The 26,048-nt window shown below is 40.6% G+C and overlaps 1 protein-coding gene across 5 annotated transcripts in view; it reads right to left on the reverse strand.

The window, feature by feature from the left end:
- Positions 1-26,048, reverse strand: part of Vav (Vav guanine nucleotide exchange factor) — a 385,659-nt gene that overhangs the window by 94,386 nt on the left and 265,225 nt on the right. For all 5 annotated transcript variants that reach the window (XM_068383125.1, XM_068383124.1, XM_068383126.1 and 2 more), the window contains one exon: positions 2,383-2,582. In XM_068383125.1, the coding sequence (XP_068239226.1) occupies positions 2,383-2,582 (200 nt within the window). The remainder of the gene's footprint in view (positions 1-2,382; positions 2,583-26,048) is intronic.

Below are 26,048 nucleotides of genomic sequence, written 5' to 3' on the forward strand. Positions count from 1 at the left end.
GAAAGCTCAAACCAAAATGAAGTACTTCACCAAATATGTTGAGAAAACTCCAGGTTCTACAGCGAGTAAAAGTACGTCTTGTCGACACGTCGACAGAGAAGAAATTGAGTCTTTGTTTACATCGAGAGTGGTATCTGGCCGACAGTTGGCGCTGGTGGGCACACCCGCAACCTGTATAGCGATCGCTGGCGAGTTTTTACTGTTTTTTGTCTGTCGAGCAACAGAGTTGCAGCTATTATATATTCACCGGCTAAGTTAAATATTTAAAAATACTAATTACAGTGTAATCTTATGGGAATATTCGCTCCAATATACGATCTAGGTCCCGAACCGAATTAAGATCGTATGTAGAGGTTCCACTGTAAGATAATCAATACTGAGAACATGAGCCTAAGATCAGATTTCAAACTGAAGATAAAAAAGTATTTCTTCTAAAGTTCAAATATTTAGTCACAAAAGAAAGATGAATCTCCAACCTGAAATAATTTTGACTAAAAGTAAAGTAATCATTTATAACTGAAGCCACAAATACATGCCAACAACAAACAGCGACTGGTTGACAAAGTTGCAAACTAGTGCAATACCAAAAAGTCCAAATATCACAAAATTTTAAAAGCAATTTGTATTTCTCTTTACTTAAACTCGAGTCATTATTCCTTTACTTTTGTTTTAGCTTCTTGTTTATCACTCTCCCATCTTTAAAAGTTCAAACTTGCTGTGAATGTTTATATGTTGAACAGGCTCACATTAAGTCTCTCTTTTTAGTTTATATACGAGGCCTGTCTAAAAAGTATCCGACCTTTATTTTTCCCGTGCGAAATAGAGACGATAGCGTGGTGCCACTCTGCACAGTGAAGGAAGACACCTTCATGAGCATGCGTGAATTTTTTCACTGAGTGAGGTGCTACACAACGTGTCTGTCGGATTACCGATTCTCTCAAGATGACTGAACGTGTTGAGCAAAGATACTGCATCAAATTTTGTCAAAAGCTTGGTGATACTCAAAGCGAAACAATTCGTAAGATTCCGCAGGTGTTTGGAGAAGATGTGATGGGTGTAACACAAATTAAGGAGTGGTTCAACTGATTCAAAAGTGGCCGCGCATCAGCAGAGAGTGACCAGCGTTCTGGCAGGCCCCAAACTGCTCGGAGTGCAGCTGTTGTTGAGAGGGTGCGAAATTTTGTGATGGTAGATCGTCGTTCGACCGTGCGGGAGATTGCCCAAGAGGTTGGAGTGCGTAAAGATTCCGCACATGCAATTTTGCGTGATGATTTGAACATGCACAGAGTGGCGGCAAAATTTGTGCCCAGGTTGTTGTCGCTGGAACAAAAGGACCTCCGTTTTCAAGCTGCAAAGGACCTTCTGGACACTGCCAACACTGATCCTCAGTTTCTGAACACCGTGATAACTGGAGATGAGTCATGGGTGTACGGGTACGACCCAGAAACAAAAAGACAGTCGTCGCAATGGAAGCATCCCGAGTCTCCAAGGTTGAAAAAAGCGCGACAGGTGCCAAGCAAAATGAAGGTGAAGCTGACTGTCTTCTTTGATATCCGTAGAATTGTGCATCACGAATATGTACCGAAATGACAAACAGTGACAAAGGAGTACTATCAAGATGTTCTCCGGCGTCTCCGTGACGCAGTTCGGCGCAAAAGGCCAGACATGTGGACGGCGAAAAATTGGCAACTGCATCACGACAACGCCCCCGCACACTCATCCCAATTGATCCAACATTTCTTGGCCAAACATGAAATTCCAGTCGTTCGCCAACCTCCCTACTCTCCAGACATGGCTCCTTGTGACTTCTGGTTGTTTCCAAAATTGAAGACGCCACTGAAAGGATCCCGTTTTGAGACTAGTGAAGAGATAATGCGGAACGCGACATCGAAGATGAACACCATTCCAAAAGAAGACTTCCAGAGGTGTTTCCAGCAGTGGATGGATTGGTGGGCTAAGTGTGTGCAAGCACAAGGGGCCTACTTTGAAGGGGATTAGGATCCAAATCCTGTCAGGTATGTGAAATATTTTTTCCGGCATAAGGTCGGATACTTTTTAGACAGGCCTCGTATGCTGATCCTAAGAAGATATTTGATATTCTTTATTTATAACTTCTAATAAACAGTTTATCTATTTCCTTATTGTATTTTCTCACTCAGCTATTTATCCCTGTTGGAGCCCTTGGGCTTGTAGCATCCTACTTTTCCAACTAGGGTTGTAACTTACCCGTTGTTAATAATAATAATAATAATAATAATAATAATAATAATGATAATAATAATAATAACAGTAATAATAATAATAATAATAATAATAGGAGTCATACTACAAGAAGAGATCAATGTTTGTGTTCGTGTAGGAGAAAATCCTTTTAAAACTTACATAGCTTCACTTATGTTCTTCATCCACTTCTCCTTCGCATCAATGTCTTTGGTGATGATGGTGTAGGCTGCCTTGTTCTCTCCGAGAACTAAGTAAAAGCTATTCAGCTTGTTCTTAGTGATTCCGCCCCCACTGGTGACGTTGTTGTCCACCTTACAACGGTCTAGACTCACCCAGTCCTTGTAAACATATTTTTCATCCTAGAAAAGGAAAGTAAATGAAAACCACAATATTCAGTATAGTAGTTAGATGAGTCTCAACCAAGTTTCAAACATTAAGAACAAAAAACCATGAACGAATAACCCCTGTCATTGGTATTCATTCAAAATGTTACCAGTTGTAATCTTATGCATAATTTTAGTTTCATAAAGTAGCTACTTTTGTTTCTCATACTACTATAATCAAAAAGACTTTAAATTTAGAATGTTAAAATAAACACACCTAACAGATCATTCCTATAAATTTGTATAGCTATGCAATGTGCATCACCGACTGTATTCATTATATGCCATATAAAAACTTCAAAAATTACTGATATTTCTATGGCAATAAGGCTTGAAATTTTTCATAAAAATTTAAATAAAAATACTGCTACTGAAAATATATTATATATGCAAACACAACATGCTTAGTTATTGTACACAGAGAAACATAAACCACTAATATGTTTGGATATATCTAATAAGTCCTTGCAAAATATATGAAGAACCTCCTCTACCACAAGCAAAACTTCCAAATATGTGAAGTTATAACAACTATTTATAAAAAAAAAAAAAAGAAAAAAAAAAGAAGATTCAAAACATCATTTGTGTTCTCTGTATGACTACTCTGGGAGGTAATCAACTATGTAGAAGCAATGATGGTATAAAAAGTTGATATACAACATTTTTTTTAAAACTTTGATTGCCGTTATCTATGTTCAATTAATTTAGCAACAATATTGGCATCCAAGATTATTACTATTTACTTAACTTCAGATATACTGCTTGGCAATTGCCCAAACTTTCAAGATTACAAACCTGTTTATACTTCCAAAGTATCAAAATGCTAAATGGAACATACTTGCCTTAATAATTTGCAGTGTAATGAGATGTCTAATTTCCATGCAAAACTATACTGTATCCCTAATAATTGATAAATAAAATAAATAGCTGGTTAATAATGAGCACTACTGATGGAATAATAACATTAGTTCCCGGAAAGGCTCTGAACAATAAAATTACTATTACTAAAAATCAACATACAAATTTACCCCAAGAAGTTTCTCCATAATCTGAGACAGACATGTAAGAAATGAGTTGGAAGAATTATTCATTAGCATTAATATTATATCATCCAAGAAAAATTACAACATACTGTAGTGCAAAATTAGCCAAGAACCTTGTTTATCAAAATATCTGAAAGCTGCTTACATGAGAAAAAATGATTTAATTATTTATATCATGATCTCTGGATGATTTACATAACATTAATAAAAATGTACTTATTTCAATAACATTACTAAATAGTCCTACCAGAATGATTTAAACCAACCCATGACATCACATAAGTATTGAAGGTAAAAATTTGTTATTATACAGTGATCATTTATTTTTATTTCACAATAATGTTATAAGAGATTTCACAGTGAAAAACAAAGTTAATATATGCAAAGTTAAATGTAAACTGATGGTCAAATAATTAAAATACTATTTGATATATCTACTGTATATGAAAATTCTTGGCAAAATTTTATCATGATTACTTAATGAACAAGCTTTTAAAAAGGCTCAGAAAATAGGCTTGCTTTCATCAGTGAAAAATTTAAAAAGTTTAAACAGATTTTCATAAATCACGAGAGTTTAGTTTGAAAAAAAAATTTACATAGCATTTTAGACCATTAGACACCTGAAGATGATCTAATTTCAACACCTGTGCTATTGCTAGGGAAGTCACAGTTCAATACTGTATATTCATATTAAGATACAGTACAGGAACTGAAACAGATGGCTTGTTGTAGTTAACATTCAAGCTTGAAAAACGGATTTTGAGGGAAGCGAAAAATCTATTTTTGGGTGAGATAGCCATGACGTCCTGATGGAAGGTTCCTTTAAGTAGCTTCCTAGGGTATATATTTGACTACAGTAATATTCACAGAGAATTAACCTTAAGGTATCCAGAATTCTAACTCCTGGCGCGAATATCCTTAAAGTTTCCTTTAATGATAACGCATAATACCAGAGGACGTATTCTTGACACGCCACATAGCAATCTTCACCCCGAATATCGTTTACGCTTCGAGGGGGAAAGTAGCAAAAACAAAGGGGAGCTGTTATAAAGCTACCCTTCCTCCGTTACTATCTGAGTATCTAGGTGGTGCCATCGTCGCCGCTATGTTTATTCCTTGTAGCGTTGAGCAAGGTGCTACAGATACAGTAGTTTTGTGAGGGATCCTCCTAAGGCCTTTTCATAAAAAGGAGGGCGGGTCCATCAGGACGTCATGGCTATCTCACCCAAAAATAGATTTTTCGCTTCGCTCAAAAACATTTTTTGGGCTCAGGCCATGTCGTCCTGATGGAAGGTTACCAGAGCTTTAATGTATCTGTGGATTTCCAACTGTGACTTAACCTCAAGACAATATTTCCTTGGTCGCTCAGACCTTAGAGACATATGACGTTACCGTTATAAGTCATTACTTCTAATCATGAACTATGTTAGTGCTTCCTGCCCCCTGCAGGGAAGAGTCATACCAGACTTAGGAAAAGTCTCGAGGTTTGCATATCCCATATGAACAAACCTAGCGACAAAAAGCATACAGGTCTCGCTGTATACCCAATCAGTCGAAGTTTGTAGTCCCAATACGAACAAAGGTTTACATATGCCACTATAGCATTCAAGGCATACAGGTTTAGCTGTCTGCAACAACAGACAAGTTTGTATCCGTGTAGAAACAAGGTATGCATAGGCAGAAAAGGTTTGTATACATGTAAGAACAAAGTTATTTTAGTTGTTCTCATGTTAATATGCAGATTAAAAGGGAATAAATAAATAATGCTCGCACAAATATTTATTTATCTAAATTTGGGGCGAAATAAGACGCAAATACCAATCAATTAAAAATTATTTATTGGTTATCAATAAATAGTAGTTCAACATACATTTTATAGTAACACAAAAAATGCTAGTGAATAACAAGAAACATAAAAATGCAGACAAGATCAGAAATACTTGTTTCACCTGAAAGGAAATGATAGTTAATGCCACCAAACAGAAAAATTTTATAAATTTCTTAATATACATTTCTGTGAATGACTGTCTTTTCACACTGTAAAAACAGATGGCACAAGTGTTAACTCTATGTTTCTTCACCTTTAGTAACTGGAACAGTCCATAGTGTCACCCTAGTGACACTTCACTTTACATGTTGCACTGTAAGGTGTCAAGACGCACACCCTATACATAACAGTCCCAATCAATTCACTGTTCCTCGCAGCGCTAAGTGACAGGTTTTAGCACACTACCTGCTGCCACCACATACCTTTTCAATTCTTGCACTTGCTTCGTGTAGTGTTTAAAAAAAACACTCTGGATGACTTCCATCCAGTATACAAGAGAAGATGCTCGAAATCCATGTATTGGAAGAAGTTCAATGACAAAGCAATTTTTCTAGGATTGTGACCTGCGGGTAAACTGTCAGGATCCGCTCTGCGAATGAAGTAGGTGATCTTTGCCCTTAGTTGTTTTAGGGACTAGTTTGAGCGCGATGTTTCTCCTTTAAAGAGCTGTTCTCCCCTGAATTCTGAAGTTCTACGAAGATAGATCTTTAGACATTCTACTGGACACAGCGAGACATCTTCCTTCAGAGGGCAGATTCTCCAGGGACCCCACCTTTTGGTAAGTAGCTCATTCTTGGCGAGAAACGTTGGGTCAGGAAAAAGATTCAGTTCTCCCACTTCTGTGAACTGAATATGGCCCTCATCCCGAGAAAGGGCCACTATTTCACTAACTCTGGCCCCCGAGGCTAGAGCAAACAAGAATGTAACTTTTTGAGTCAAATCTTTCAGAGAGCAGTCCTCATTGTTCACTGTTGAGGCAAAGTGTAGTACCTTATCCAAGGACCATGAGATGGGCTTCGGAGGTGCTGCAGGCCTAAGTCTAGCACAGGCCTTAGGGATCTTGTTAAAGATTTCATTGGATAAGTCTACTTGGAAGGAATAAAGCAAAGGTCTAGTCAAGGCAGATTTACACGTTGTTATCGTGTTGGCTGCTAAACCTTGTTCATGAAGGTGAATAAAGGATAAACAGAAATCTGTTGAGATCTCTTTTGGTTTTCTTGCCTTGAAAAAAGCAACCCACTTCTTCCAAGACGACTCATATTGCCTTCTGGTAGATTTAGACTTATATTCTTCTAAGAAGTCAATACTATCTTTCGAGATCTCAAGCCTTTTCTTAACTGCTAAGGAGAGAAAATCATGAGATGAAGGTCTTGGGTTTTCTGTAATGAAGCGAAGACAGTCTACTTCTGTACTTGTTGAGTCAGAGGGACCAGCCTCAGCTGCAATTCCAATACTAGAGGGAACCAGTTGCTCATGGGCCACTTGGGAGCCACTAGGGCTGTTGTTCCCTGAAAGGATCTGTTTGTTGAGGACCTTCAACAGAAGGTTGGTTGGAGGGAACAGGTAAATCCTGGTCCAGCTGTTCCAGTTGAGGTACATGGCGTCCACCGCTTCCGCTAGAGGGTCCTCGTATGGGGCCACATAACGAGGTTGATCTGCAGTTCTGGGACTTGACGTAAGATGAAGGAGAATGATCCTGCGTCTAGGGACCATTCTGATTCTATCGGCGTGAGCCTGGATAGAGCGTCCGCCGTCACATTGCGGAACCCTTGAAGGTGAATTGCTGATAAGTGCCATCTCTTCTTTTCCGCCAAGCGGAAAATGGCCAACATCACATGGTTGAGTTGGGGTGATCTCAAACCTTGACAATTCAAACATCTCATTATCACCTTGCTGTCCAGAATCAGTCTTATGTGGACTGAATGGCGAGAAGACAATTTCTTCAGCGTGAGAAAGACTGCCATGACCTCCAAAATGTTGGTGTGGAAGGTCTTGAATAGAGAGGACCAAGTCCCTTGGACTTTCTGTTGGTGAGAGTGACCTCCCCATCCTTCCTTTGATGCATCCATGTGGATGATGACTAAAGGTGGAGGTGGTTGCAGAGGCACTGACCTCTTCAGGTTCTTGGCCTTCGACCATGGCTTGATAAGTGATCGTAGTCGAGTCGGTATCGGTCTTCTTAGATCTCTTTGAGCGTTTGATGTGTATCTTCTCCAGACTCCTGATGCATCCTATAACAGTGCTCTTAGCACCGGGTCTGTCACTGATGCAAACTGAAGGGAGCCCAGCACTCTCTCCTGTTGGCGTCTTGATATCCTGTTGGATTTCAGAAGTCTCTTGACAGATCCCGCTATCTCTCTCCTCCTCTTTGATGGAATGGAGAGGCGGTGTGACTGTAAGTTCCAATGTATTCCAAGTGATTGAAACTCCTGAGCTGGAGATAGTCGAGACTTTTTGATGTTGATCTTGAATCCCAGATGTTCCAGGAACTGGATCACTTTCTTGGATGCTTGCATGCATTTTGTCTCGGATACTGCCCACATCAGCCAATCGTCCAGGTAGGCTACCACCTGGACACCTTCTAGGCGTAGTTGTTGAACGACTGCATCTGCAAGCTTTGTAAAGATCCTTGGGGCTATGTTTAGTCCGAAGGGCATGGCTCTGAAGACGTACTTCTTCTTCTGTAGCCTGAATCCTAGGTAGGAGGAGAGTTGGCGATTGATTGGAATGTGCCAATAGGCATCTGCCATGTCTATGGAGACTGTGTACACCCGTTTTGGCAGCAGGGTCCTTATGTGTTGAAGGGTCAACATCCTGAACTTGTAGTTTACTATGAACTTGTTGAGTGGCGACAAGTCCAGAATGACTCCGAGTTTGTCTGAGTCCTTGGGAACACAAAACAGCCTTCCTTGGAATTTGATGGACTTTGCCCTCCTTATTATCCATTTGCTCAAGAGTTCTCAGGTATATTCTTCCAGAACGGGGGTGGTGTTGGAAGAATTGAGGAAATGATGGTGGAGCTGTCTTCCAGCTCCAACCTAGTCCGTTCTTGATCAGTCTGTGGGCCCAGGGATCGAAGGTCCAGAGATCCCGATATGAATGGAGTCTTCCTCCTACCGGAAGCATCTCAATGCTTTGCCTTGTCCGGAGGACTTGCCTCCTTGACCGCGCCCTCCCCTACCTCCTCTTCTTCTTCAGGGGCGTCTAGAGGAATCTCTATATGACCCTCTACCTTTAGGGCGAAAGGTAGTGGTCTGCCTCTCATAGGCGGGAGTAAAGGCTGGTGACTGGGTCACCATCTGCTGGGGTACCATCTGGTAGGTGGGTTGGGGTTGTGCCACCATCTGGGGCACCGCGGTCATGAGAAATTGTTGTTGTCTGGCGGGGCAAGAGGGCAACTTTGGCCTCTTTGTCTTCCTTTTTGGTTGGGGACCCTCATCCGGGGAAGACTTCCTTTTAGACGACATACCCCACTTATGGAGAAAATTCCTGTTCTCCGTGGCAGCCTTGTCGACAATTTTCTTGAACACTTCGCTCGGGAAGAGGTCCTATCCCCATATATTGGAAGATATCAGCTTCCTGGGTTCGTGCTTCACCGCAGCTGAAGCAAACACGAACTCCCTACAAGCCCTTCTGGCCCTAACGAAGCCATACAGGTCCTTGACTAGTGTTGTCAAGTGTGACTTGGCCACGACCATAAACATATCTGGGGTTCTATGGTCGCTTGCCATTGCCTCCAAGGTAGTCTGGAGGGATAGAGATGCGGCAAGCCTTTCCTTTGTCTCTTGCTCTCTGCGCAAGAGAAAATCAGACAACTTAAGGAGGTTTTCACTGAAGTGGCATCCAGCAATATCCGCCTCTAACTTCCCGACTGAGAAGGTAAGGTGTATTTCCCTCCAGTCCTTATGGTCTGTAGGCAAGGTTTCCCAATTTCTACTGCCTTCATCGCTGCCTTGAACACTTTTTCCGCGAAGGGAAAGGCCAGTCTAGTTGGAGCAAGAAAGGGTGTTTCTTACTCAGGGCTGGCCCTTTAGAGTTAGTGAAACCCCTGTCTTTCATACTGCTAGCCATTAAAGCCAGAGCTTTTCCATGGTCAAGAATTATGACCTCTTTCGCCTGTCTCCTCTTTAGACACAGGTTCCGCCTTCAGACGGACAAAACAGTCTGGATAAGACTCAAAGCTGGGCCAAAAGTCGACATCTTCGATGAGGACGGTTCCAAGCTTTTCTGAAATGAATATCTTCCCGTTTGTGATCGGCGTGTACTCTGCATGCCTCCACGGGTTTACATCAGAACATGAAGGAAGGTCCTTCACGTTGAGTCTCTTGTGAGACCCGCGGGATGCTGCGAGCTGATGTATCTCCTTCCTCAATGCAGCTTCCCTTTCTTCACTCAGCTTCTGAAATCTCTCCATCATTGACATGAAAGTAGACAGAGTCTTCCCCATTTCATCAGATGGAGGAGCAGAGGACGTAGAGGGCACTGGTTCTGGGGCTGGAACCGACCAAACGGACACCGATTCGACTTCATCCTCTTCGGTTTCAGGAGCCAAGGTAGACTCCTCTTCCTGACCTTCCGCAAGAAGGTCCTTCTCGGTGTCTTCTGACACCTCTGACATCCTCTCATCTAGATGGATGTCGTTCATCGCATCCGAGACATCCGTATCTACGGAAATCTGGACGCAAGGGATCTCAAGGTGAGGCTGTGGTATGACGGCATCCGCAGATGCCTTAGGGAACAGACAGGCCTGCATCCGCTCATTCGGAAGGTAAAGCCCCGTGGCGTTCTTCTGGAAGCCACGGACCAATCTACGCAGCTTACTCCGTGCTGCATCCCTTGACTCCGTTGTCTTGGGGTCATCAAATGCCTCACTAACCAAGGCTTTGCATACATTACATACCTGAGGGTCCCAATACTTGAGAGGTCCCTTGGGGATGGAACAGAGGGAGTGCGCCCTGCACTCCTCGTGGCCGCAGAAGTCCTTGCTCCTGACGTTGCAGAAGACTCGGTGGCACTTAGGGTGGTCCTCCTATAAAGAGAGGAAAACAAAATGAGTACAGGGTCCCGAATTACACGTGTTCTAATTACGCGATTCCTCAATTACACGATCGATAGTTTTTAAAAATTAGATTTCCTGTATCTGCGAGGAGCTTTCTAAATCCGCGAGTCAAGCACCGGGAAGCGTAGGAAATCTATTGTTTTCTTAATTGTATTGGGGGGGGAGGGGTGATGGTTCCCTGATGTCTGAGAAGGGGGGGGGGGAGAATGTGAGAGAAAGATTTCTGTTCAAACATTTTAAGACTAGTTTTGGATGAAAAATGTTAAGGTTTGCCCATCTGTTGTGTGAACTTGTCGCTAGGCTAGCCTAACTGTCCAACACCTATATGTATAATATTCCATATTTGTACTACAGTGATACCTCGGTAGTCGAACGACTCTATACTCGAACAATTCGGAGTTCGACCAAAATTTTCGAGAAATTTTTGCTGCGGTGCTCGACCAAAAATTCGGTACTCGACCAGCCGAACACGTGACGACCGCATGGGCTTTGTGATGATCGCGCCATCTCGGCCACTCTCGCTTGTTCGGGAAGCATCAGTTCTCTCGAGAGCGTCACTCAGACAACGCGCGATCAGCATTCGTTGTGATTTAGTGATTTTCAGTGCTTTTAATTGCTTTTTTAGCTTTCATAATGAGTCCCAAGAAAGTAATGAGTGTTAAGGGGAAGGAGAAGAGGAAAACAGTGCGAACAACGATCGAGTTGAAGAAGGAAATTATAGCGAAATATGAGAATGGTGTACGAGTGTCCGATTTAGCGGTAGAATACGGAATGGCGAAGTCGACCATTTCTACGTTTTTAAAGCATAAAGAAATGATTAAGAAGGCGAATGTTGCAACGGGAGTTACGGCGGTAACTAAGCAAAGGCCACAAGTGATTGAGGAGATGGAAAAGTTGCTTTTAATATTTATTAAAGAAAAACAGTTGGCCGGGGAAAGTGTTAGTGAAGCGTTCATTTGTGAAAAAGCGTTGCATATCTATGAAGAATTAGTGAAGAAAAGTCCGAGTACCAGTGAAAGTGATTCATTTACATTTAAAGCGAGCAGGGGTTGGTTTGAAAAGTTTCGTAATAGAACAGGTATTCATCGTGTTACTAGGCATGGGGAGGCAGCTAGTTCGGATCAAATTGCAGCCGATAAATACGTGGGGGAATTCGATCGGTACATAAATGAACAAAATTTGATCGCACAACAAGTCTTTAATTGTGATGAGACTGGGTTATTTTGGAAGAAAATGCCAGCCAATACGTACATTACCAAGGACGAGACGAAGATGCCAGGTCACAAGCCAATGAAAGATAGGCTAACATTGTTGCTGTGTGCAAATGCAAGTGGCGATTGCAAGATCAAACCCTTGTTAGTGTACCACTCGGACAACCCCCGGGTGTTCAAACGAAATAATATTTGTAAAAGTGCACTACCAGTTATGTGGCGCTCGAACACTAAATCTTGGGTCACAAGACAATTCTTTACTGAGTGGATAAACGAAGTGTTTGCCCCCCAGGTTAAGGCTTACCTCATTGAAAAGAGCTTGCCAATGAAATGTCTTCTGGTTATGGACAATGCTCCTGCACATCCTCCAGGTCTCGAGGATGACTTGAAAGAAGAATACAGCTTTATCAAAATCAAATTCTTGCCCCCCAATACTACTCCCATACTCCAGCCCATGGACCAACAGGTCATTTCAAACTTCAAAAAACTCTATACCAAGGCCCTTTTCAGAAAGTGTTTTGAAGTGACCAGTGACACGAAGTTGACCCTAAAGGAATTCTGGAAGGAACACTTCAGCATCCTCAACTCTGTTAACATGATTGACCAAGCTTGGCGAGGTGTGACCTATAGGACATTGAACTCTGCCTGGCGTAAGCTGTGGCCATCATGTGTCACAGAGAGGGAGTTTGAAGGTTTCCAACCAGAGGCGGGTCCAAGCACTGCTACCCCTGTAATTTCTGATGACACTGATGTCGTTGAGGAAATTGTTGTCATGGGCAGGAGTTTGGGGCTTGAGGTCGACAAGGATGATATTGATGAGCTTGTAGAAAGCCATTCTACCGAGTTGACTGTGGAGGAATTGTTGCACCTGCAACAACAACAGCAGCAGGATCTGATTGTGGAGCAGGAATCTTCAGAAGAGGATGAGGTAAGGGAGGATGTTCCAAGTTCTCTCATCAATGAAATTTGTTCCAAGTGGGCAGATGTGCAGGCTTTTGCTGAAAAATACCACCCAGAAATTGCAGTAGCAAACCGGGCAGTGCATATGTTTAATGATAGTGTCATGTATCATTTTCGAAGAATACTGCAGAGGAGGAAGAAACAATTAACAATAGACCAGTTTTTCACAAAAGAAAAGAAAGCTGCTACATCAAAGCCTGTTTCTCCTCCAAAGAAGAGACAAAGAAGAGAAGAAACCCCTGAAATAGATCTGCCCACCCTTTCATTGGAGAGAGAAACAACTCCTGAAGGAGAACTACCCCGCCACATCATGGAAGGGGACTCTCCTTCCAAGCAGTAACCTCCCCCTTCCATCCTCTCCACATCCATCCCTGTATGCCATCGAACCGCTGCTCAAAGGTATGTTCACTACAGTACAGAAAATGGTTTAAAATTGTTTTATTTTAGTACAGTAAATGGTTTAAAATTGTTTTATAGGATTTTCTGACCAATTTCATACACATTTAGATAATTATTGTTGTTTAGGTACACGTTTTATTAATATTTTGGGCCTGTTCGAGTGCTTGGGAACGGAATAGAATATATACCATTATTTCTTATGGGGAAAAAAAATTCGGTACTCGAACAAATCGGAGGTCGAACACGGATCTCGAACGGATTATGGTCGAGTACCGAGGTATCACTGTAATTAATTTTTATACTTACGTTGTAATTATGGTGAAAAATCCTTATTCATTAAACTTTAAATTAAAAACCATCAAAATCAACAGTGCCATTTGAAATATTGAAAAGTTTCCAAAAAAAAAAAAAAAATCAACAGAATAGCATCGTCATGGGAACACCTTTGTTGCTTTCGTGTGCAAGACTACCGCTATCATCCAGTAGTAGTGCGTTGTGCTCCGTTTCATCTAAATTGTTTGAAATTCTTTTATATAGTACTTTTGAAACCAAAAATTAAATTAAATAAAGACTATTTTATATCATGCTACTGCCAAACATGTCACTACAACCAAACCCATTACTTTGTTTAGTACGTTCCATCGCCGATCATAACGAACTCGCTAACCAATTTTAACATCTGTCAATAGGTTAACTTTTGCGGCAAAAGATATCTTACCAGGTACTATGTAATAATAATGTTATAATTAATGTTGTTTTATTCATCCTTAGAAAATCAAAATAAATGAAATATGAGCAATTTTGTTTCATGTTTTTTTTTTTTCCCCCTAAAAAAACGCCTCCTTAAAAGGAAAACGTTTTTTTTTACGTTTCATCGTCGATCATAAACGCATTTACTCCTGAAAGTGATATTGAAGAGCTTTTACTAAAGATGTTATTATAAATAAAGATTATAAATAGGTGGTAAAATATCTATAATTAAAGTGTAGCAGCATTAAGTGGCTGCATTAATATTATTGATGGTCTTAAGACACTCGAATAATGTGTAAAGGGTGTGTTGCTTGATTTCGTTCAAGTTTACACAAATTATAGAATAGGTATAGTTTGTTTATAATGGCTAATGCTGTTCACCTATTCTCTCTCTCTCTCTCTCTCTCTCTCTCTCTCTCTCTCTCTCTCTCTCTCTCTCTCTCTCTCTCTCCGGTGACTCTGTAGGCCATAATTCATTATTGGAGCCTCTTAATGTAGTTAGACTCAAAATTTGTTCCATGTCATTGCACGGTGTTTAAGATATGCATTTTTGAGAGACAAGCATATCAGCCCACCGGTTAAGGCTGATATGTATTTGAGGAATGTGGAAATTATACGTAATTGCCCCTTAAGGAATGTTGGGGTTCGCCCTTTACATAAGAATGTACTGTACATTGGATTAGACAGAACGTAGAAAAAATCAATTAGGGAAAAATCGGTATTCGATATCCTCTTCATCAGCATCGTCAATCGGGCTTTTTATTTTTTTTATTCTCAGTCGCTAACTAGTTATCGCACTGTCAAGATCTGCACACATTCCGATAATTCACATTTGAAGGTTTTCTGGGAGAGGATGGATAGAGAAAATACCGAACTATATAAAATGTTTTTTTAACCTGTTAAGCGTCACCCACATGATAAACCGTTCACCACGATCTACTCGGTACCGCCTTCAACTGTATACTGTATTCCGTTCATGACTTTAATTGTCTCGTGATATTACGTTTACTCGTATAGTAAGTATAGGATCACCACTTGGCAACACTCTCAGCATATGGGAACTGTGAATAGAAACTTATATGATGTCTGGCAACTATTTTTCTGAAGGTAGCTTGATGTTAGAACTTAGAAAACTGGTTTCCTATCAGTGCGCTCGGGCGTTCATGCATAAGTGGTTATTTGTTGTTCCTTTTGTAATGAACGGTCTAAAGAGGAAGGTTATTTCTTTAGATGAAATAAATGATATTCTTGTTGAGGAATTTGATAATGATAACCTGTTTGATAATGAGAGCACTAGTTCTGAGTCCTCCAGTGATGAGTATATTGAAGAAACAAAGTTTTCTTTCGATGCCGAAAGCAAAAATGACTTCTCATTATCGAATGACTGGACAACGAAATTTCACAAAACTATAAAGGGAAAGGAAATGCGCACAGAGAGAGAGAGAGAGAGAGAGAGAGAGAGAGAGAGAGAGAGAGAGAGAGAGAGAGAGAGAGAGAGAGAGAGAGAGAGAGAGACTTATCTCTTTCCTTTCCTTTTGTTGCTTATCCAGGCGTAAGATTTACGATTGAAGATAAAAAGAACCCATTAGAATATTCAGTATTATGTAGCCATTTGAAATGAAATAATAGTAGTATTAATTGTTTTTTTTACTCAACCATTTAATAAATATCTCTACTTTTAACTATAATTACGAATTATAAGCATAAAGAAATGATATTAACTTTGAAAAATTATCATTAGTGAAATGACCGCTCAGAGCAAAAAAAGCGTGACGGTACATTAGCGGCAACCTGGTCCAGGGGGGACGCTTAGATGTTTTCTGGCAGAAAATTACGGTAGATTATTGTACAGCAGCCTAGTGCACACAAGCGCCTAGTGGCCGTGTTTACGTGTGGGAGTGTCATCATGGATATACAGTACTATACTGTAATTTTTAACTATTGCTAGATACTGTATCAAACCTTGAAAACCCTTTTTTGTTTTTTGTATCTATAGGAAATAATTCTACATCATTCGGAAAATACTGAAAACAGTAAGCTATGCATAGTACAGTAGTAAATACTACAGTCATAGAAAATTATCAAAACTTTAACAACTTTTTATTGTTTTATTTATCCATAAAAGAAATTTTGTACAGTATTTTATAAAAAAATCTATAAGAGGGATTTCTTAAAGTATTGTTAAGATAAAAGCTACAGTATATATATGTATATGTATATGTATATGTATATATATATATATATATATATATATATATATATATATATATATATATATATATATATATATATATATATATATATATATATATATATATATCTATCTATCTATCTATCTATCTATCTATCTATCTATATAAATATATATATATATATATATATATATATATATATATATATATATATATATATATATATATATATATATACATACATACAGTGTATATACAGTATATATATAGCTAGAAAGCTAGAAATGGAGTGAAAAAAAATTGACGGGTAGGTTGCTGTTTGCCGCCATGATGTGTTTCGAAATATACGAATTTCCAATTACATGAGGCCTTTCATCGACCAAATTCTCGCATAATTCGGGACCCTACTGTATATGGTAGTTCATCTCACTAGATAAACTAAATAAATATTATTAATATTTTTGCCTTTTATTACATATAGCTTAGGATAGGTAAGCTAGAAATGAATTAGGAAAGACACATACAAGTGTTTCCTGCCCAGCCAATTGCTGTGACCTCCCTCAAAATTAAAGCCTAGGGTTATCCTATTCAGGAGGCCCATTGGAAGTGTTCTACCCTGTAAGGATAGATAAGTGTAACTTAACACCGACTTCCCAAAGGTTTAATAATGAGGGTCATTTGTAATTGATCATCTATCAGTGTATGGAAAGAAATTTCCTTTCCTTATATAGTATGGTCTCAACAATAGACTGTGCATGGACACAGAGTATGTTGGAAATATAACTACTGTATACTTTATACTATAGTTTTCTGTTTGCAGTATGATCTATACTGCAAATATACTGGCTACTGTATAGTCATATACTGTAGTTCTAGCTGGCATGTTGCCAGCTAGGCTAGTACCTGGGGCACAGTTCAGCCGGCGCATTGGCAGCTGGGATGGTGACCAGCAACGGATCACCGGCTGTCGGCGCACTAGTCCAGTCGTCGTCTTACCGGTCAGGGTAGTAGCCGGCAGTCTGAACCCAAGTAAGTTGTGCCGGCGGCTCGTTGGCTGCTGGCGCACAAGTCCAACCAGCACCTTGCCGGCTAGGGTAGTGGCCGGCATCTGCTGGTTAGGTTAGTACCCGGCGGCACTAGCCGATAAAGAGAGAGAAAGCAAGGAGTGAAGGATGATGATGCCTTCCTCCAGAATGAGGGTTCAAATTGAAGGGGAGAATGTATTGTTCAGACTTCCACCCATCCACAACCATTGCCGGTCTCTGCAAGCCACAGGTTTGTGAATGGCAGTCCAAGAGAGGACTGAAGAACACTCTACAGTAAATGGATCCTCTGCCGGCAGCCGGCCCAGCCGGCACAGCTCTCCCGGAGCCTTACGTCCATAAGGGAAAACTGACCGACTAGTCCACTACAAGCAGAAGCCTGAGCCGGCCCTACAACCTTCCGGCAAGCGGTGAGATTGTAGGACGACGGCCAAAGGGTTGCGATGGCTAGGCCATCACTAAAGGACAGAGGGGGGAGGGAAAAGGGTCCTGTATGAGGTGTGGAAGGAGCTGGCAGGGTTGCCGGTCCTACCATACCTCAAAGAAACTCTGTTTCAGTATTGGCGCCATCCTAGGCGGCAGGAGAATATCTATTCTCCAGCCTAGGGTCTGCCAATACAGTTAAGGGGCTGGCAGCAATCTTGCCACCACCCCTAGTGCCGGCACCATCCTAGGCGGCAGAAGAATGTCTATTCTTCAGTCTAGGGTCTGCAAGCACAGGACTAGTATACTTGACCACAGGGAGAAGGTTGCAATATCATATAACCCCTTCAGGTGCAGTCTAGGGGAGGCCTAGCCTCCTATGCCGGCAGCATAATCCAACAGGGGAATGACTATTCACCCTGCCGGCCAGCTGCCGGCACAAGACTATCAACTCTGAGGTTCTGACCGAAACTCAGAACCTGCCATCTGTGGCTAAGGGAAGGGACTGAAAACCCTAGCTTAGTCCTGCCTGAATGACAACTCGAGGCACGACCAACTAGGGTTGTAGCCTAAGGCTACACTCAGAGGGAAGGAGGGATTACCCTTAAATCTCCACTGGAGAAGAGTATCGCTATATATAACAATTCTAGGAGATATCTATCTCCGCCTGAATTGATAAAACGATACACGAGGGTAACCAGGGAACATGTATGAAAGTATACTAAAGCCACTAGGCTAGTAGCCCAGTGGCAGCGAGAATCGACTACCTAAATCACCGAAACTCTCTCGTATACTATCTTAGAAGAGGAAATTTTATATGCAATCAATATATCTCACATGTATAAATTGCCTAAATACTGTAGCTTCATTTAAATTTAATAACACTAGGAATGTCTATTATATCATGCATGAAAGTAAACTGAAACCCCTAGGCTAGGAAGCCTAGCGTAAGCAAGGTTCGTTACCTAAATTGTCGAAACTATTACGAATACTATCGGCATAATATAATTAACTCCTAGCAATGAAGACTAAATAGCTATCTTTATTTATGCTATTTATACTGGGAAAGTCGTTCTGGCTAACTAAATAACTCATGCGTTACGAACGACAGCGCCCATGACGCCTCTAGTTCAGGCAACAACTCTTTCACTAAGATTAACTTAATCTGACTTAATTTCACTGTGAGGCAAGAGCTAAAATTTATGCAATGTAAAGATCAAATACTCAACTTTCCAGGGCAGAAGAGGCTGGAGATTGCATGATAAATCCAAAATAATCCAAGGTAACGAGAGAGCAATCGGGAAAATCACCGAGCGAGATCGCTACAGATAAAGGAATGAACATGGCGGCGACGATGGCGCCATCTAGATACTAAGATAGTAATGGAGGAAGGGTACCTTAATAACGGCTCCCCTTCGTTTTTGCCACTTTCCCCCCCGAAGCGTAAACTCTATTCGGGCTGAAGATTGCTATGTGGCGTGTCAAGAATACGTCCTCTGCAATTATGCGATATCCTTAAAGGAACTTTAAGGATATTTGCGCCAGTTGTTAGAATTCTGGAGACCTTAAGGTTAATTCTCTGGGAATATCACTGTAGTCAAATATACCCTAGGAAGCTACTTAAAGGAACCTTCCATCAGGATGATATGGCCTGAGCCCAAAAATTGATGGTTTGAACAGGTATGGAGTCACTTTACTACTGACATTGTGGATTACCAATCCTGATAAATGGGAAGCCTCCAATTTAAATGATGTTGGCTAGGCACTTTACCATTATCATCCTTACACATATTTTCCATTATCTATTTTGAGTAGTTTCTATAAAAATTCCAATATGGTAAAATTCTTCATCAATATTGTATCTTCGATAATTATTTTGGCCATTCCACAGGTTGATTTACTGCCATTTCATTTATCTTGGGTATTGCTGCTCTCCTTTTCTCATCATATGGACAAACCTCATCAATCTATTTTTCATTTAATGACCATTACATTTCTGCTCTACCTACATATTTGCAATAAAAGTATTGTGGGAATTATAAAATAATTCTAATGTCTTGTAATAATCTAAAAGTAAACACCATAAGGATTTTATGAATCCCAAGCTTCTGACTAATAAGATTACATTTTATTGTTATGGCTAAGCATGTACAAGTGAAATGAAAAATAAAAGTAGACAACATAATATTCAATTAAAAGAGTGGAAATGGTTCCCATACCGTTCTAACTTTGTAGGAATTTCTACTTTCCTTCACTACAGGTAATTTAAATTCAAAAGAATGTGCCCAACCAATGGAGATCACAATTGAGAGGAAAATAAACATCTTCCAAAATATTTATTTTATTCTTCAGAAAAACATGAAGTAATTTATCACCACAGTATGAATTGTGACACTAATATGCAATCCCCCCAAAAAGGAAAAGAAGAGGTGGTGTAACAAAACATTATCTTATCCCTACGCGGATACAACCTTCAGTCATTTAAGTGGGTTACTTCTAATTTTGTTTTTTACGATCAGACAATCAAAAAAGAAAATGAGTTGATTGCATCACAATAAATTACCAGGCAATGGTACTGCATGGTGGTGCTATGCACTGCTTAAATGGTTTTTTGTCACATATCTCCTGGTCGTCATGCTAAGAGGAAGCAGTCACTCCTCTCTTCTACAATCACGACTTTTATATCGAAACGCGATACCCTTATAGTGCTTAGTGCTGTGTATATTTTCTTTATCATTGTCACTAACTGGATTTTCCTAATCATATGAGTAAAATGTGTTGTATTATGGCTAGTTCTTCTAGCGTCAAGGGTTCATGATCCGTCCATGTCGGGCGCCCCTGTGGCACTTTCATATGCCGCGTTGAAGTTAACCCGCATCCTGTTTACCCGTTCTGTGGAATCCCCATGTGAGTACTGTAAGAAGTGACTGTTCTCCCAGTAGGAGAGATATTGTTCTCGAGAGGAAAAAAAAAAGCTGAGAGCTTGTTCTCCTTCTTGCTCTTCTTCTTCCAGCAGTGGTATTGAATGCAGCCTCGTTTCTATGTTGAATGTTATCCCAACCATCATCCTTCGCGTCCGGACCTCTCCGAAGGCCCTGACACAGAAAATGACATCCATAATGTAATGATAGTGATGCCTCGTTTATTGCGGTAAACAGATTCTAAGACTGGCTGCTATTCTTGAACTTGCCTGAAGTACAGCCACCATATCTATTTAATTATTTCACAAGTATTTGGACTTATTTAAACCCTCCCTGAACTGTTAACAACCCACCCTTCATTCTCTTGATAATAGGGACAACTGTTAACCAATATGAAATAGGTAGGTATGTTTACAGTACAGTAGTAAGCTATTGATAAGTATATACAGTAGAGAGGTTACTGAATTGTATAGCAAAGTATAGGTATCTAATTATAACGTGATTGACAAGCGTTAAAATTTAAAAAATACATCATACAGAAATAATATATAATACAGTATCATGTTATTGTACTGTATTACATATAATACAGTACAGTAACACTTGAGATTAGAAAAAAAAAAATTGTTACTGCACTCACCACAAAAGAAGTTAGTGCTGTGCCCTATATTTGATTATGTCAGGAATGACATTTTGCTATTGGATGCATCTCCTTTACAAGTATTGAAAGTTTCTCCCGTTCTCATGTGCTGAACCCTAGATTCGAGACTGCTATTTCCAAATGTACTAAAGCAGCTTTATTGGAGGATCCCTTTTATAATTCTCCAGCTCGTTTCCACAAGCCAGGTTTGCCTCGTATCTCCAGGGGTCCTCGGAAACACTCTCCTCTAAAGAGTTCTCAAGACATGTCCCAGAACTCTCCAACATGTTCTTATGAAGTTAGTTGGACCGCTTTGGCTATGTCTAAAACCGAAACTTTGTCTAAACCATGTTGCTCCAATCATTTGTGTACTCTCCTTCCAAGCCAACCGCTAAGAAGTCGGTCATTACCACTAAACTTTGAATAGTCTCTCGAGTTTTCTTCATTCATGGTTCAGCTCAAATGTACGTTCAGACCAACAAGTCTGTACGCACCGTTATTCCTATGTGTGATGACATCACAACGTGCCGCCATCCCTTCACATGAGAATATTTCTCCGCAGGATGTTCAAGCCATTAAGTCTGTTCACGCTGCTGGATCTTCTCGTGATGATGCCATTACATTGCCTGATGGCTAAGCTCCCTTGTCACATGATTAAGCACCCTCAGATCGTGCTTCCATTTCTCAGGATCATATGGGAATGGAAAATGGAACCCCCTCACAGTAGTGTTCCATCATCATCTTTGGCCTATTTATTATAAAGAAGCCTTAGTTGATAGCCACCAATAAGCTAGTTTACACAAGCCTAAAGTCATGAGCTATTCTAACAACAAACCCGTTGCTTTGCCTGACCATAATGCTCTGCCTTATGTTCATAATGCTTCTAACCTTACACGTTCTCCGGAACCAGGAGCCTTATTCTTCAGACGAGTCTTCTTTTCAGGTTCAAGGCTGAAAAAGGGCACTGGAATCCTTTCCCAAAGGTAACACCCAATCAGATGCAAATGACGTCACCTTTATTAAGCGTCGCAGACGGTGTCTTTGTAGTAGGCACACCAAATGGCATGTCATCAAGAAATCCTTCTCCTCACAAAGGTAGAGTTCTGACTAGGAATTCCCTGTTTCTCCCTTGCAAGTTGCTAAAGATAGTCCCCCTTATGACAGAAGTGAGCTGGATTCCTCCCGGTCCTTCTCCGCCTCCTCTTCCCTCCCTTCACTAAATGTCGCAAAGGAAAGGAAGTATGTTAAAAGGAAAAGTAAAGAATTCTAATGTAATCATTAAGATGGAACAACCAATTATCATAAAGTTGGAACCACCAGTTGATAATGACATCATTACTATTAATGAGTCTCGGAGAACCTTGTTGCCTACAGACACCAGCTCAGCTGAAGTAGCACCCCTTGAGGTCCTGATGTCTGGTTCAGAAGTTTCTCACTTTATTACTTTCAGGTTCCCGTCCATTCTTTCTCAAGGAAGTACCTAAGGTTTCCCTTTCAAGATAAGATCTTTCAATTCAGGGTGCTATATTTAAGCCTGTCAAAAGCCCCTCAGGTGTTTATCAGAATCTTTGCCCTTGTCTCAGCTGGGGCTAAGGGCATGGGCATCAGGCTTTTGAAGTTCTTGGACAACTGGCTTCTTCTAGTGTGGAGTCCCGATCCCTGCTCATAAAGCATAAGGACCTTCTTGACTTCTGAAGGATTTGGGGATCCAGCTCAACCTAGAAAAGTCTATCTTTGTCCCAGAACAATCCATCAGGTACCAGGGCATGGACATCAACTCAGTCTAAGCCGGAGCGTTTCTGTTAGCAGAAAGGGTTCTGAGCTTCAGGAAGCTAGCAGAGACTTTTCTGGAAGAAAAACCACTTCCTGCCCACTTGTGACAATGGTCCTAGGACATCTCTCATCACGGGAAAAGCTTGTCCCCTTTGAAAGGATGCATCTTCACTCTAAGCAGTGGGATCTGAAGAGTCGGTGGTCTCAGACATCCGATCATTCTGCAACCTTGAGATCAGTGACCCAGGAGGTTGAGACAAGGTTCCATTGGTAGTTGAGAGAGGAAAACTTGTTCACAGGAACCCCCTTACAGTTTCTCCCCCAAAGTACCTTCTGTTCTTGGATGTTTTTTGCCAAGGGTGGGTTGCTCACATATGAAGAGAGCAATTCTCAGGTCTAAGGTTACAGAAAGACAATGCCTTTCACATTAATTTATTGGAGATGAAAGCAGCGCAATTAGCGTTACTCCACTTCTCAGAGACTCTGTGGTCACTTCGTGGTGCTGATATGCAACAACTCCATGGTAGTGAGCTACATCTCCAAACAAGGAGGTACAGTCTCTCTTCTGCTCATAAAGCACAAGGACCTCCTTGACTTCTGCAAGGATTTGGGGACCCAGCTCAACTTAGAAAAGTCCAGCTTTGTCCCTCAACAATCCATCAGGTACCAGGGCATGGACATCAACTCAGTCTAAGCCAGAGCATTTCCATCAGCACACAGGGTTCTGAGCTTCAGGAAGCTAGCAGAGACTTTTCTGGGAGGAAAATCACTTCCTGCCCACTTGTGGCATTGGTTAGGACATCTCTCATCATTGTAAAAGCTTGTCCCCTTAGGAAAGGACGCATCTTTACTCTGTGCAGTGGGCTTTGAAGAGCCGGTGGTCTCAGACATCCGATCACTCTGCAACCTTGAGGTCGGTGACCGAGGAGGTTGCGACAAGCCTCCATTGGTGGTTGAGAGAGGAAAACTTGTTAGCAGGAACCCCCCTCCAGTTTTCTCCCCCAAAAGGACCTCCTGTTCTTGGATGTTTTTTGCCAAGGGTGGGTTGCTCACGAACGAAGAGAGCAACTCTCAGGTCTAAGGTTAAAGAAAGACAAAGCCTTTCACATTAATTTATTGGAGATGAAAGCAGTGCTACAAGTGTTACTCTATTTCTAAAAGACTCAGTGGTCACTTTGTGGTTCTGATATGCAACAACTCCATGGTAGTCTTCTGCTCTGTCAACTAACAGTATAGATCATCTAGTGGGGTCAATCAATGGGATATCGCTATTGGCAAGGTTTATCTCCGGGAAGGGGAACGTCATTGCAGACCATCTGAGTCGACCAAGAATGACAGTTGGTTCCAAATGGTCTTTGCTTTTTCTCATAACAAAGATACATGTGACTTTGTGGGGGTTACCCATCTCTTAAGACAAAGTCGGCACTCCCCTGAATAACAAACGCCCGGTTTATTACTCTCCAGTCCCGGACCGAACTGCAGCACTAGAAGATCCTTTCCAGCATGCATAGGGTTACACATTCCAATCGTTCTGTTTGATTGATTAATTGATTTGAGGTTTTCTGGCATTCTGACATTTAAGGTCATTGATGCCCATATCGTTTATTGTAAATAAAAAATAAAATATTCAATTAAAACGATAAAAGCAAGGATGTAATTTTAAAAGTTGAATATCTTTCAGAAGACCTTCTGAAATAAAGCTAAAAATACCACTAGCATGGTAACACACGTCCAAAAATCTTGGCAAGAATGAACATGCCGTCCTCACCTCGAGCCTCAGATATCTATTTCTTTCACTACTATATGTGGGGCACTCAATCAACAGCTTTACTGTTAATGGTAACAAACAGTCATCGCAATATGGCTGGTATTGGCCAGTAAGCAGATATTCATGTGTCAACCAAGTGTGACCAATGCGGAGACGACAAAGAGTAGTTTCACACTTTCGGGGCATCACGTTATACCTCCAGGGGTATAAAAAAAATTTTATTTCTCGCATTTTATTCCTAATTAAACTATCCAAATGCTGTTGCCAATTATTAGAAATCAAATTCTTAATGTTGGGTAAACAATCACACAAAGAATGGGATTCCTTCTTGGTTTCAATTCAGCTGCAGTATTCTTTGTCAGTATATTTGCCTTCTCGTTTCCAGACACAACTAGGTGTGCCAGAACCTAGCAAAATTGAACTGTTATACATCTCAACCCAATAACAAAAAGCCATTCTAAAATCTTTAAAACTAAAAGGTTACTCAACTTGAAAACTTCTAAAGCTTGAAGGACACTCCTTGCATCACTAAAAATGGTTAAAGTTCCCCCCCCCTTCTTCCAATGCTATTTTTTCAAAAGTAGTTAGTATGCAGTATATTTCAGCCATGAATATGGAAGCTGTTAGAATGAGTGCACCTCTTCAATTAAAAGCATTACAATATCTTCCAAATCCAACACCAGCATCGGATTTGGAGCCATCAGTATATATAAAAGTTGATTCCTTTTGTTCTGCAACATGTTCCATAAAAAGAGACCTGACTTTTAAGTTAGAAATATTCTTTTTAACTCCAATAAAATATTTACAAAAAGATACCTCTGATAATTTCTATGGAGGCATTGATGATACCTCAAATGGAAGGACCTTAGTTCTAACTGTATCAAGACTGTCTACCAATTGTTTCACCCGAAAACCATAAGGTTGAGGGGATTTTAGGTGTATTTCAAAGTACTGTATGTTGAGTGCTTTACGAGGCTTACAGTCTGACAGGCTAAAGAATTAGGAAGGTTTAGCAACCTAAACCAATACAGAATAATAGAAGACTTACGGTAAACATCTAATGGTAATTCTCCAGCATCAACAAGGAAGCTTGGAATGGGCGAAGTTCTAAAGGCTTCTGTTGGCCATCTTATACCAGTTAGGTGTGTAGAATCTAAAATCTCACACCCATAACTAATTTAAAAAAATTAAAGCCTTGTATGACTTTAAAAAAGTTTTGCAGTCTGCCCCCATGATGTATGGGACAAAACTTTTAAAAGCTTCAAAGCATCAAGACCTTTTTCTTTTAATGATTTTAGGTGAGGAACCCATGTCAACCTAGTGTACTCCCCCGAATAAGACAGAAATGGACAGCAGTAGTTTTGCTTGTCGAAAACTTAAACCCATCCATATCAGCCTACTGAATAATTTTGTCAGTTGCGAATTGTAGTTT

This window comes from Palaemon carinicauda, chromosome 11 (assembly GCF_036898095.1).
Source record: "Palaemon carinicauda isolate YSFRI2023 chromosome 11, ASM3689809v2, whole genome shotgun sequence".
NCBI classification, from domain to species: domain Eukaryota; kingdom Metazoa; phylum Arthropoda; class Malacostraca; order Decapoda; family Palaemonidae; genus Palaemon; species Palaemon carinicauda.